The sequence below is a fragment of the Saccopteryx bilineata genome, chromosome 2 (assembly GCF_036850765.1).
Source record: "Saccopteryx bilineata isolate mSacBil1 chromosome 2, mSacBil1_pri_phased_curated, whole genome shotgun sequence".
Taxonomy (NCBI): Eukaryota; Metazoa; Chordata; class Mammalia; order Chiroptera; family Emballonuridae; genus Saccopteryx; species Saccopteryx bilineata.
This window is the reverse complement of record NC_089491.1, coordinates 141,599,755-141,614,740: the sequence shown is the minus strand read 5'-3', so window position 1 is coordinate 141,614,740 and position 14,986 is coordinate 141,599,755. Positions and strand designations below refer to the sequence as shown.

Sequence of the window (14,986 nt, the reverse complement as noted above, 5' to 3'; positions counted from 1 at the left end):
TGGAGTCACTTCTTTCCTGAAATAAATTGCAGGCTCCCAGGTACAGCTCTGAAGGTTCTTCCTGCCGCAGCTCCTACCTGTACCTGCCCACCCTTCCCGTGTCTGGAGGATCACCTTGCGCTGTGGTCTCATTCCCCCATGCCATACAGCCCTGCTCAAGTCACCACTTCTGTGTCTTTCTGGCTAACCAACCTCTTCTTCCCTTGAACTCTTGTCCCACTGTAAATGTTCATATCTCTTCTTTGGCCCTTAATCTGTATTTCTTTTTATTGTTTTGCTTTTTATATTTATAAACCTTTTAGAAGCGAATACTGCCTATTTAACCTACAAAATTATGAGCACATAGTGTCTTACTACATTTATTTTGTTCTAATAACACAAGTGGAACAGAACACACATATACAGATATTTTAAAAGAATATCCATTTTATAGTATCATGAAAATGGTAGTAACCAGGACCCTATAACCTAGAGAAATTAATATTTCTCTATTGATTATTATTAGCCAGAGCAATCCTCTGGCTCAGAACTAGCAAAATGAAGCAGTGAAAAATGAAATGATAGGTTTCTTCTATACTGTTCACAAAAATTAGAGGATATTTCAAAATGAATATGAAGGGATAAAATATCCGCTAATTTTTGTGAGCAGTGTATTTAAAATTAAATTATATCACAATTCATATAAAAAAAAAAGCTATCATTTTAGAGAGAGAGAGAGAGAGAGAGATCTTGAATTAGTTGGAATTCCAAACTAAAAGCCCTTGTCCTGCTTGACAAAAAGTGACTCCTATTGACTCCTCAGAGCAGTGGCTGCAGGTAGAGTCAGCTGAGCACGGGCCACCCAGGCAAGTTTAGGGAAATGGATCCTGACAACATATAAAACCGAAAGATTAAAGAAACTTACTTTTAAAAGTATGCTTGTTTGGAACACTTAATATTGAGGGAAAGGATAGTAAACATACAAATCTATATCAGTGACAGGAAGAAAGTAATGAAATGTCCTAAAGTCATCTCAAAGTCTCCTTAGAGACATCTGTCAAAATAACCTTTGAAATGCTTTATATTACACTACATTCTTTTTTTTTTTTTTTTTTTTTTTTTTTTACACAAAGACAGAGAGAGCATCAGAGAGAGGGATAGATAGGGACAGACAGACAGGAAGGGAGAGAGATGAGAAGCATCAATCATTAGTTTTTTGTTGCGACACCTTAGTTGTTCATTGATTGGTTTCTCGTATGTGCCTTGACCGCGGGCTTTCAGCAGACCAAGTAACCCCTTGTTCGAGCCAGAGCCCTTGGGTCCAAGCCGGTGAGCTTTTTGCTCAAACCAGATGAGCCCGCACTCAAGCTGGCGACCTCAGGGTCTGGAACCTGAGTCCTCTGCATCCCAGTCCAACGCGCTCTGTCCTTTGCACCACCGCCTGGTCAGGCTACATTCTTGAGAAGCACCTTAACCATTTGTGTCCTTGAGTCGATTCAAATCCTGCCTCTGCCTCTTACTAAGATCGAAAAGCAGGGAGGTCCCTGGACTCCTGGGTGCTTACTTTCTGTCTCTGTAAAATGGGATGATGATAATGTTACTCATTTTTCATGGTGTGAGGATTACGTGAATCAGTATATTTAAATTTCTTAGAATAATGTCTGGTATATGATAAGCTCCAAAAATACTCATTGTCATTATTATTTTTGATTTGTTCCTATAAAAACAGGACATGGATGGAAAATAGGAATGTTGTTCAATATGCTCTGGTGCTATACAATGAAAAAATCAGATGTGTGGTCCTGAACATGCATAGCCCTGCCCTGTTTAATTAGAGTACAAGCATAACATTTACTGACATATCATTCCAAGTCAATTAAATGTAATCATTTATATAAGAAAGAGCTCTTGGTGAGAAGTCTAAGTGTCATTAAAGACCATTAAGCCTTGTGGGAAGAGGAAGATTTTGATTTACATCACATAAAGTTAATAGAATTGCTTCTAAGAAAGAAGTACATCATATAGGTAAGAATGAGTTAGCATCTCTCATTCACACTGTATTTATTATTGTGAAATGTACTCAAGTTACAGAGCACTAAAATGTTTTATGTGTGTACTTGTACAGCTTCATTATTTTTTATTGATTTGAGAGAGAGAGAGAGAGGAAGAGAAGGAGAGAGAAAGGAATATTGATTTGTTGTTCCATTTGTTTTATTCATTGGTTGCTTCTTGTATGTGCCTTAAACAGAGATTGAACCCGCAACCTTGTCATATCAGGACAATGATCTAACCAACTGAGCTACCCGGCCAGGGCCTACAAATTCATTTTTAAATGCTGATACTATTTGGTAAATTTTAGTTGACTTAAGGGGTTTTTTTACTCGATCTGAAGTAGTTTGATCTGAAAAGTCATTTAAAACCTGTCACAAAATCTGTTTTAATCATATGTTTAAAATTCTGCTAAGATGTGTGAAACTCCATGTATCTTTAAATATTAGAATGAAAGTGTAATATTCTCTGAATTGCAGGGTAGGACACAATGAAGTCATAGGTGTGTGTAGGACAGGACTAGATGCTGAGGGTCTTGGGCGAGACCACTGGAACGAAATGCTGGCCTATCACCGAAAACCAATAACGCATTGGCACCCCTTGCTGGAGGTGAGCTCTGTGATTCCCAGATACCTACTCTCTTTTTTTTTTTTTATCTCTTTTGCTTAAATATGCTGTCTGATAACAATATTCTGTTGTTTTATATATTCACCTATTTAAAAAAAGTTATTTTAAAACAGATACTGCTCTTGCTTTTGCTCCACAGATTCTATCTTCTGATATTCAGAGTTCAGATGCCTTGTTCGGTTTCAAATATCACTAAGCTTTCTGTGTTTCATATTCCTGCAAGTCGGTTATTTTCTTTGTGTAACCTAAAAACTTGTATCAATGAATGGTGGCGCAATTGAGTACATTCATTACTAACTGGAAACTGAATGTTGGTGCTTCTCTGTTGTGAAAATAACCACTTGACCTAAACTTCCCCAGAATCCCTTAATAGAGGCATTATCAACTACTACAACTCATCTAGGTAAGAGGACAGGTATATCTACCCCAACTTGGGCCAGGAAGTAAAAGTGCTTACAGATTTTTAAAATATCGAGGCATCAGCACGATCAGAGCCAGGCGGTGCTGTGTGACTACATACTGAAGAAACTTGGGGCAGATGACTTTAATCTAGGTTCTGCTGTTACTCTGTCATAGTAGTAAATTTGTAGAGGAAATATCAGTAAAATGCCAAATATTGAGTGCTTGGCATTAAGTATGACACAATGTTAGCTCTGAATATATTAAGTTGTATTATCAGAAGAAATATTAATACCAGTTTCTAAGAGTCTACTGGAAATTGTCAGTCTACTCAAAACACTAAATGGAATAACAGTGGTTACAGCCTCTTGAAGAGTCATAAAGTTAGTCATTCATATAACCCGGTTAATTGAGAGATAAGGCATGTTGACAAAAGAATTTGTGGTCAATGATGGAATTTTTGCAATTCGGTGAAAAGAATAGCTATCATAACCACATAGTAAGTGAATGATATATTGCCACATCTCCATGACAAGATTCTGCTTCTTGTTCTGACACTAGGCACAGTGTAATTCCTACTAAATGTGCGTAGGCCCAGGTTCTAGTCTCAGCTTAATTATAAAAATGTGTCCTCCGCTGTGTCTCAGGACACAGAGAAAACTAGATGAATGCGGTGTGAACATTTCATGCTCAGACAACAGAGGTGAACAATCATTATAGAATCTGTTTATATATGTGTGCGTTACAACTATTTACCTCACTTCATCATTTCAGAGACAGAACACATGCACACGCACAGGTACCCAGGTACCCAGTGCTTTCCCCTATGGTGGTTTCAGAAATACAGACAAGTACATTCTTAAATAGCTCAACAAGTCTAAGAAAGGCTGTCTTTTATTTCTTGTTTTTGGTAGTGGGGGTGGAGGGAGAGAGACGGAAACATCGAGCTGGTCCTGTATGTGTCCTGATGGGGGAATCAAACCTACAACCTTCACACTCTGGGACAATTCTCCAACCATCCCAGCTATTTAGCCAGGGCTTAATTTTTTTTTTTTTTTTTTTTTTTTTTTAGAGACAGAGAGAGGAAGGGAAAGGGGGCAGGGTGGGGGGTAAGGGAAGAATTCATTTGTTGTTCCACCCAGTCGTACATTCATTGGTTGCCTCCGGTGTGTGCCCTGACTGGGGTTTGAACCTGCAACCTTGTCTTTTTGGGATGATGCTCTAACCAACTGAATTAACTGGCCAGAGCTTGTGTTATATTTCAATAGTGTATATTGTCTGAAGTATAAAGTATACTGTAGTGCTTACTATACATTTATGATCCTTTCTTGATTCTCATCTTTGTTTTTATTTAAGGTTTGAAAAGTAAATATTAGTTTTAAGAATCTAGACATAAGAGTAAAATTTGCGGGCAGAGCACCACACTGAAGGGGCACATGGGTTCTAATCCTTGCTCCCGTGGCTGTGTAATCCCAGGAAGACCACCACCTCCGTCTACAGCTGCCATGCTCCATACTTAATGGAAATGGAAATCAGGCCCCTCAGACTTCACAGAAACTATGTAGGGAGAAATGACATGATGTGAACAAGAGCTAATGAAAGGCATGTGTTATATGACCCAGGGTATATTATAATTACATATGACTGTTTAATGAGCATTATGCTATACATTTATCTGATAAAGGGAAATGATGGACTAGGCATGTGTTTCTGTCAGTCATTATAGGATATATAGGAAGAAACATTACAATATGGACATCAGAAGAAGATCTTAGATATTCTTCTAGCAGTAGAGTAGCAAACCACAAGTGGACTAAAAGATTATGTAAATGCACTTTCTCCAGCAAACAGCTTGTTTTGTCCAACTCCTGCGCTTACATTCAATGGTCAAACAGAACATACGGACTAGAAACCTAAGAACTGGCTACATTTTGCACTGTGGGAAAGTGATGAGTATGAAATTAGGTGTTTTGTTGCCAGAAGAAGGATTAAACTGACAAAGGAATAATTTGAGAGCTGGGTAAATTGGTGGTACAGAAACTAAAGCATCATTTAGAAAATCGGGTTACTTCTACGTAGATAATTGAGAATTTATTCTGTTGTAACTAAACTTATTAAATGTACATAATATTTAGGGACCATGAGAAATTAATCTTTATCCCTTGTAGCTCTCTTTTGCCAATCTTAGTCCCTGTCATCTCATTAATTGCTCCTATAAAAGTTACTTCCTGCTTTAGAACAAGTAAAGCACGGTCTGTTATGTCTAGAACCTCTTACTGCATTTATCTACCAATTGCGCCCCACTGTAATAAATCAGTAGTTGTTTTACAATAAGAACTGAAAGCCTAGCACAGAATGTGAAATGGAACTGCAGTCATGAGTAGCTATCTACACGTTGCTGCTCTGCATACCATCTTTGTACCACACTCTGCCTACATCTCTATGAGATATTTGTGTTCTCTCATGCTACCTGAGAAGGTGAGTTCTGAAGTACAGGGTAGTTATATATATATTTTCTCTTCAGAGACTTGCATATCATGAGTGACTATTCACTATTTAAAAAAGCAATTATGATCCATTGTATTATTTTTTTATACTAGATTATACATTATGAAATTATTGTCTTTCAGTTACCTGGCAGGGCGACCAGTTTTGACAGTCAAGGATCTTGTTCATCTCCCAAACCACCTTCCACACCGTAAAGCCTCCAAAATAAGACCATTGTAGTAGGGACCCAGGAGGACTCATCAGATCAGAAAAAAGTAGAAGGTTTGATTTCCTCATTTAAAATATATCCTAGTTATAAACAAACTTAATATGTAATTTTTTATTTACTTATTTTTGTCTGTTTATTAACTTTGGACATCTTGATATATTTTACTTGAAAACAGATAGTCTTTACTTCCATAAGGCATTTTGTTGTTCTTGTTCTATGCCTATTAGCACAAAAAGTGTGTATTAAGTTTTAATTCTTTGCATAAGCAAAGAAATACATTTTCAAAAATAATACCTAGAATTTAATATTGTTTATGCTGCTATTGTATAAAGTAGCACAGGTCACATGTGTATGGTTTTGATTTTGTTACAACTATGTTCGTTTCTTGGTATGCACATATTTCTGTATAACCTTTAATGGAAATTTTGAACTTACTTCACACAGCATTAAATCCTTGTGCAATCAAATTCACGTTACTTTTCTGATAATATATTTCATTCTAAGCAAATTATTTTCTTGATGAGGTTTGGCTCTGCTAACCCCAAGATACTGTCTCTCAAGCTTGTTGTTTATAACATACAGATAAAGCTGTAATTTAAAGAACCATTTTGAATATAAATTTAAGAAGTAATATTTAGTAGCTGGAAAATGGAGGTTGAGCCATTTGGGCTACCATTTTATATTGTCTTAATGTTGCATTAGTTCACACATCTGTTGTACTGTTTAACTGATATTTTAAAAATTCTAATAATCTTAATCTCAAATGTAGCATTAGTATTCCTAAATAACTAGAATTAGAAGTCATTCATTTTTTGTGTTTGTAAGGTTTTCAAGTACTGTGACATGTACATTTTGTGACATGAAGCTATCATGAAGATCTTGTATTTCTGATAGACCATACTAACAGACACCAAAGGTACAATAAATGTCTGCTCATTGTTGTTAAGGTTGTACACAGTATGGTGACTTTTCAAAACCAATCAGAAGCTAATCGTTAAAACTGGGTATTTTCTTAAAGAAAGGATGACTTATTTTTCAGAAAATTATATAAATATACCATAAATAATATAATTTCAACCTTTAATAAAAATAAAATGATTCTGAAGGCCCAACCCCATCGTCCTTTCAGGAAAGACATTTGCCTAATTAAATAAGGATCAAGGACAGGCCACTCGTGGTGAAAACTATGCAAATGTTTTTACAGGATAGAACTTTCTTTTAAATCAAGTTAACTTTTTATTGTCTTATTTCTGGACCCTGTTGGAAGGTATCTCTGTTGAATAACCTCAACCTTACTTTTGAGATTTGTACTGTGGATAGTGTTATTTCAAGTTTCTCCCAAGATAGGAAAATAAAAGACCAAAACAAAGCAAAATAAAAAGGCGAGAATTTCTGTTCTTAGACTATGAAAACACCTTCATCAGAATGAGAAATTTTATCAACAATTATAAAGTTTTTATTTTAGTAAAATTCCGTACTTCTAAATATTAAAAAATAAAAAGTTTTAAAAGCCTTGAAAGTTGTTTATTGGCATCTCTCATAACGATGGCATTACTGTTAATTAAGATGTAATTTATACATTTAACATTATAAAGCCAAACAATTCCCTAAAATTTTTCAAACACTGTACCATCCTAGTGAAAGCTAGTATTCCTAGCTAAATTTTCTAATTGAAGATAAAAGAAGAAACCTGTTTGAAATACCTGATTATCTTATCAAGCCTGTAATAATCATTGCTGTAGACTGAATCACTGAATAGAACACTTCCATTTTGGAATTCTTTATTTTACTAGAAAATAACAATTGTCAAATGGGAAGACAAAAGTTACCTTCTTAATAAAATGACATTTTTGGAGATAGTTGTTTGATTAGTAGCTATAGCTACAGCTTATAATTAATTAGTAATATATATCCTAAGTGATTATAATAATTGTTTCCATCTGTAAATGTATTTTCAGAACTTTATATTCATTCTTAAAGCTTATGCTTTTTTTGCCTCATACAGAGAAAAAGCCAATGCTTGCAATGGGGGGAAAAAAAAGAAAGAAAGAAAAAATGCAAACAATCAACCAGGCAACTTTAATATGGGAATTGTAGATTAAAATATGTTTTTAATGTAATTTTCTAAAATTATTTCCTAGGGATTAGAATAAACTCAGCAGGCCAGAGTACTTGTTAACCCTGTGAAAGAGATTAAGGAGAGAAAATTAACCACAAATTATTTTTCACGCAATACATAAGAAAGGTTTACACTCATATTGATAAAGCATTATTTAAAATGATAGTGCACATTATATAATGTAATCCTACCATATTTTAATACAACACATTCTCACTCTACACAGCCACAACATGCATCCAACCATAACGTATTCTCTTTCTACCTGTGATTGCAGATGGAATGTGTTTCATTTCAATATTTAAAATAAGGTGTGATCTTATAGATTTCCCCCACTTGTTCGTGTGGGACACCACATTTTAATGACAGCACTGACACATTATGAAGTTGCAGCTTCAGTATATAATGAATACCTAATTTCAGGGACTTATTCAGGGACTTGCCAAACTTAAGTCTAGGAAAAAGGAGCCAATGTTGTCTCTTTAGCATAACAACACCGGTGTTCTTTTCAAGTTATTTATTTATTTACTTATTTATTTTACTTGATTCACTAAGTAATCCGGAGAATGAGGAAACTGAATATAAAAAGAGCATTCTTATTTGTGGAGTACATAATCTCCCAAAACTCTGAATAGTTGATGCTTTTTTTTTTTACACTGGTTTCTTAAAAATATTTTTCTTGACAATTTTAATATTTCTTTTTCAGGCTAGTCCTGTTTGTAGTACTTGATTTACATGTAAAACTCATCAGTACGTTCACAGTTGAGTACAAATTTCATCAGGACTATTGCCAGGAAACAAGAGACAGGAAGGCAGAGCCAAGCACCGACTTTCTTACGCAGTTTTGAGGAGTGTGTGCGTTGTTCTAGTTACTACAGGGAGATCACAACTGATCAATACTGACTCAGGTTTTAGATAAAAGCAAATATCTTTGAACCTATTTGGTTGTGATATTTAATTGACATTTTCACCTGTTTAATCTCCTGTTATGTTTATTATTTTAAAATTTTGTGGACTTAGTAAAGAGCTATCAACGTCTTAAGGCTTTCTTTTAATGAGTAACTGTTTCAGAAATAAAAAAAGCTAAACTTCCATTCTTTTCTCAGCTTTTACTATCATAAAGGAAATATAAGTTATTTCAGAATGAGTTATCAAAAGAGCCAAAGACTTAGCATTGAATGCATGGTCATTTCTTTACCTTTTTAAAAAAGGTTCTTGATGTTATCTCACAATGAATATTTTCATGGAATGGAGCTTCATCTGAAATTATTTTGCTACCTTAGTTGTGATTATGACCAGGTAATTTAATAACCTGATAATTATAAAAAGAAAAACTAGAGTTAATAAAGATTTAAGAAAGTCATTCAACCTCAATAAAGTCTAAACGAAAATGCTGAGATCTGTTTTTTTCACAACTTTTTGTTGTAGCAACTCTGGTTGTTCCAAGGCACTTAATTGATCTAAACTTTTATAGTTACTAGGCTAATAATTTATTGCTGCCAATAAGAAATGATACAAAGGCACAGAACATAAAACAATTTAAAGAATCTACATAAGTAAATGATAAACAGATGTGTTAATGCATATTGAAATAAAAATATTTGAATTTGAATATAAAGCCAAAAACTCCTTTGTATTTAAACTTTTAGTGGAAAGTAAATCCACTAACAGTGTTAAAAAAAAAAAAAAAACACCAAAAACCCCATGATACAGTATTTTTAATAGTTACTCAGTGACCAGGCTCAGGATATGATTTGTCTGAGCCATTATATAAAAGAAAATGGTGAGTTTGCATTTGACATGGGAAACAGCTAATTAAACTAAATGCTGTTTCTAACGCATTATTCAGTAATACTCTTTAATATAAGAATTTTCTGTTTCTAAAAGACTTTTCCTACATTTACTCAATCTTGTGTTAATTTGAGTGAATGGTAATTTAATAAAAGATGCACTGATAATCAACTGTTTGCCAAAAATATGTATATTTGAATAGTGGCATTTAATATTCAGTTTAAGTGTTTTCTCATCAAGAAAATAAAAACTGATTTTATTTTTTCCCTGTTCATCATGAAGATAAGTAACCAGGATTTTATTTGATGGCACGACAATATCATTCTATAAACACTTTTAAAAAATCACTAAATTAAGGTTTGAGGTAGGATTTTAGGATTTATCGAATGCCAACATTTTGAATACTAGATGTAATGATTGAAAAACAAAATAGATGTTTAAGGGAAAAGATCGACATCTTTGTGCCTGAAATTATTTAAATATACTCCTACAAGGAGGAATTGATTAAAATAATCCTATTTTTATTTATATTGAGGCACTGGAAGTGACCTCAGTAGATCTTGAGAGGCAGATTGTATTTATATGGAAATATTCTCATCTCAAACTGACAGTAACTTCTATGCTCACCGAGGTCGTGAGAACCCTCTCCAAGAGCAAACTATGCCTGATCTTGTCATGAAAGGGTAAAAATTGCCATTTTCTTTGGAAATTTTGTTCTGATTTGCATCTCCTATGCACAGAATCCCTATTCACTGTACAGGGTGGTGGATTTCAATTATTCAATTTCACGTTTTTGTGCCCTCAGTAACAATGTATTGGAAAACAATGCATGTTATAGAAATCAGTCAAAAATTCTTAAGAGAAGTAAGTCTCAACATTGGAAGGTTAATGCATTGGGGTTTTGTCTTTGTTCTGTCTTTCAAAAAATTGTTCCCGTCTGAACATCACTACATCAAATTATGTTTGACTATGATTTTGCTGTAGAATAAAGTTTGTGAGCAACAACAACAAAAATCCTATAATCCCTAAAGCTATGTACAAACTGGCAACAGAATCATTCTCTAAAAAATTGCATGGTTTACTCTGCTTATATAGATCGTTTTGTGGGTTTTATTATATATTTGTTTTTTCTTTAAAAACACCCTCTAAGATTTCCATTTAAAAAAAAACAACAGTAATTTCCAGTGTGAATAGCTTCATAAATTCTATTACTAAAAAAGAAGCTGGTAGACCAACTTTAAGATAAAAATATTTGCATTTATAATTTTTAGAGAGAAAAAGTTCAATCCAAGTTTGTATTATTTGCATTAACTTTTTATTGACCCTTCCAACTGAAAGATGTAATTGGGTTCATTTACAAAATACGTGTAAATTATGCAACACCATAAAGTGAGGCCTTCATTTTATTATGAAAAGTGAAGAAGTCAAAATAGAAAAGAACTGCCTCACATTGTAAATGTGATGATTTCACTAATAAATATCCAAGATATTTTCCAAACTGGCAGCAACCATGAAAATTCTTCTCTTTTCACATGACATTGAATAATTTGGATCCACCATATTTAATTCTGCTTTGTATCTGTCAGTCATTGTTCATAAGGTGACTTTTTAACTGAACTTTGTGATGTAATATGTAACCATTGTTCAAATCAGTATGTTTGACTTCCGTAGTATAGAACGAAAATTTTAAAATCTTTCGAAATTTGTGTTTTCAGCTTTTGTACATGGTAACCAGCCATTTGTGAAACTTGACAGCATATAATTGTATTGCTGAGAACAAATGTTTTTGCAGCTACCTTTAAAAGATGTTACACATTTCAGTATTTTTACAATGTCTTTAGAATGTGTGAACATATTTGTCAGGTTCAGATGAATTATGTAACAATGAAACCTCAAAGCTGTTATGAAGTTTATGATTACTTTTGTAAAAGAAAATGGAAAGCACTTGAAATATAATTTTACTGTTTCATATGTATTTTGAAAAATAAATAAAGTGATAAAAATTATTTTTGTCTGAAAAAAATACTTTTTCCATATTTAATTTTGAGATGTTTATGTTGCTACTTCTTTAATAGTCATCTTCTTTTGGCACTTACATTAGAGAGTGGTTTAATTCATTCATCAGTATTTCAGCAATTCAAAAAATTGCATATATCTTAAAAAACTTTACTTACTACATACCATTTTTTCCACAAAATTATTAATTTAAGGCCCTGGATAATTTCTATTAAGTGGTAATTATTAGTCAAGTGTTAAAAGAGGTAAATACCATTGATACATATTAGCTACATTGTATCATCTGGAAAAAGCCCCTATAAATACTTTTAGCAGGTGATCCAGTAGTTGGGACATACCAACTACTGAATTTGTTTCTGTTTTGCCTCAGATATCCTTTTTTTTTTTTTAATTTATTTTGTTAAGGTGGTTTCAAGTGTCCCACTTAATATAACACCCTCAGCTCCCCCACACCGTGCCCCCATGCCCCACGCAAAGTCTATCTCCAGTCCCATTTCACCCCCTTCACCCACCCCTACCTCAGATTTTCAAAAATATTTTCATAAGGAATGTTTGTAGCAACTAACTTTAGGCACTTGATACAGTACTGACTCAAAAGAAATTAGAACTGTTAAAAAACCAGATAGTTGTTCTGTCCCTGGAGTCATTGTTTTAAATGAAATACAACTCAAAGAAACAAGTAAATAAGACTGTATAGAATGCAGGAGAAAGCAGCCAATGATCTGACTTGTCGTCCTTGCTTAAGTCCTTATATTTAAAAGTGAGGAGACTGACTGAAATCTAAGTTTCTTCTGAAAACAAATGGCCACTTCTTGTTACTATTTCTAAATATCTCCCCAATAAGTGTTTATACTTATTTTCTTAGGACGGGTACATATTTATACTGACACTGATTTAAAATGCAGTTCCCGCTAACAATATATGAGTTTTCAATTACTCTATACATACTTGGCATTATTGTTTGAGTATTTGCCAATTTGATCATGACAAAAAATGGTATCAATGTTTTAATTTTTTTCTAGTGGTATTGATCATTTTTATATATATTGATTGTCGATTTAAATTTTATTCTTTAATATTTTTCCCATTCTTCTGTTGGAATTGTTTTCCTAATTGATTTTTAGAGATTTTTATTGTTTCTCTTTTTAATGCAGACAAATTCTTCATATGATCACATCTCAAACTGATCTCCATTTTGCAAAGCAAAAGGTGCAATATTAGGCTATAATCTGTAAAGGCAATTTATACAATATATAAATGAAAAAATACATATATGAGAAATATACAGCAAAATGCAATTAAAAGTTAACCAAACCTTGAAAAATATGAGTTGTTATCTTGACAGTTTTCTATGTAATTTGAGGCTGTCACCACCATTGTATATGAAAGAAGCTGAAAGCATCCAATTCATGGATACATCATTATTCATGCTATTGTTTAAAATTCATTTTTGTGCTATATTTGAACAGTTTTGATTCTATTCACTCTCATAAAATAATATAGAACTCAGGGAAGATATGTCCATTAATATCTACAGAAAATTAACTCAAAAATCTGAACAGTAACCACGAATAGGACACTGGACAGTTTTCATGTTTTTTAAACCTACTTTTCCTTCACATAAAAAAAATTATCCAAAGCTCCAATTACAAGTATAAATTGTGTGAACAAAATCAATTCCCACAGTGAATTTATTTAGTGAGTCTTATTATTTAGCTTGTGTATATTTTCATGATCATTTTTTCCTTTGACAAATTTCACCTTAAGTGGGAAGCTAGGCCTGAGTCACTGGTGGGAACTCACACCATTAAGTAAAAAAACTACCAGTTAAGAATCACATTGAGAACACAAGAAGCCACCAAACTGCACACTTCCTGGAGTCCTGGACCACCCTGTGGCCTGTGGAAACAGAGCCTCCAGAAGCATGCATACCCTACCACCTTGTGTTGGTGAAGCACAAGGGAGAAGCAGTACTGAAAGCTACAGAGTCCTGTTAACAAGAAACTGTAATTTCCAGATAGAATAAAAAATTAGATTTTTTTAAATTGGACATATTGCCTAAAACATACAGAACATGTACCATGCACCAAGCACTGTGCTCATTACTTACCTTATTCCTCATCTGTACAAAATCCTTGTGATGTACGATTATGACTATTTGAAGACAGAGAAATTGAGGCTCAGATCAATTAAGTGGATATACATGTAGGTAATAGAGCACAGCTTTGAACATCTGGTTAACTTAATTCAAAATCTAGGCTTCTAGACTCTACATGTCATGAAATATGAAAACTAATATTTGGCCTCGGCCAATTGGCTCAGTGTATAGAGTGCCAGCCCAGCATCTGGACATCCTGGGTTCAGTTCCTGGTCAAGGCACACAGAAGAGACCATTTGCTTCTACCCCTGCCCTCTCCCCCTTCTCTCCCTCTTCCTCTCCCACAGCCAGTGGCTTGATTGGTTTGAGAACCGACCCAGGCACTGAGGATAGCTCAGATGGTCTGAGCATTGGCCCCAAGCAGGGTTGCCAGGTAGATACCTGTTGAGGCACATGCAGAAGTGTCTCACTATCTCTTCTCCTCTCACTTAAAAAAGTAAAAAACAAAGAAAACTAATACAAATTTAAAATATTTTCACATATGCTATTGCTTAATCTGAACATGAGGCATGTGAGTTTTATCATTCATGGGGTGATTGTGTTTAAATGAAAGTCCAAGGTATGCAGACAGTGGAACTGGGCCTTAAATCTATGTCTTTGGCCCTCAAATTATATTCATAATTTACTACCTGATGCTTTTCAGCAGAACACACTAAATATGTTGTGAAACAAGGAAGCACTTAATGGCTTTTGTGCCTCTTTAGATAAATCAGCAAGGTAAAAATTATATGAAATTTATTGACCTTTACTCACCTATAAATTGAGATCAGTTGTGCTTGATCTACCGATTCATTCATATATGTGTCATTTATATAATATGGAAACCACTATGCCACTAATAGTTACTAGGATTTTTGTTTTGTTTTGTTTTGTTTTTACCAACATCATTCCCATCGTTAATACCTGAAATCCATGGATGGGATAAATATTTTCAAAAATTGTAAGATAGGTGTGTGTCCAGATCAAGTTGCTAAGAAGGTAGTTGAGAGACTGACTTGACTCTGGCCTGGCGAAAGAAGAGCACAGAAAGAACGAGAAGGAGCTGGTGCATATGCTCAAGTCCTGGAGGCTCCTGCTCACCATAGCATATTTTAAAATTCTTTTACCATTGCCACTATTGTAGTTTAGGCCA

At 34.0% G+C, this 14,986-nt stretch overlaps 1 protein-coding gene across 1 annotated transcript in view; it reads left to right on the top strand.

Annotated features, from left to right (window-relative positions):
- SYT10 (synaptotagmin 10) overlaps positions 1 to 11,668 on the top strand; it is an 80,099-nt gene extending 68,431 nt beyond the window's left edge. Inside the window, exons 6-7 of the mRNA XM_066258092.1 lie at positions 2,508 to 2,637; positions 5,685 to 11,668. Of these exons, the coding sequence (XP_066114189.1) occupies positions 2,508 to 2,637; positions 5,685 to 5,756 (202 nt within the window). The 3' untranslated portion in view covers positions 5,757 to 11,668. The remainder of the gene's footprint in view (positions 1 to 2,507; positions 2,638 to 5,684) is intronic.
- Positions 11,669 to 14,986: the final 3,318 nt, after the last annotated feature.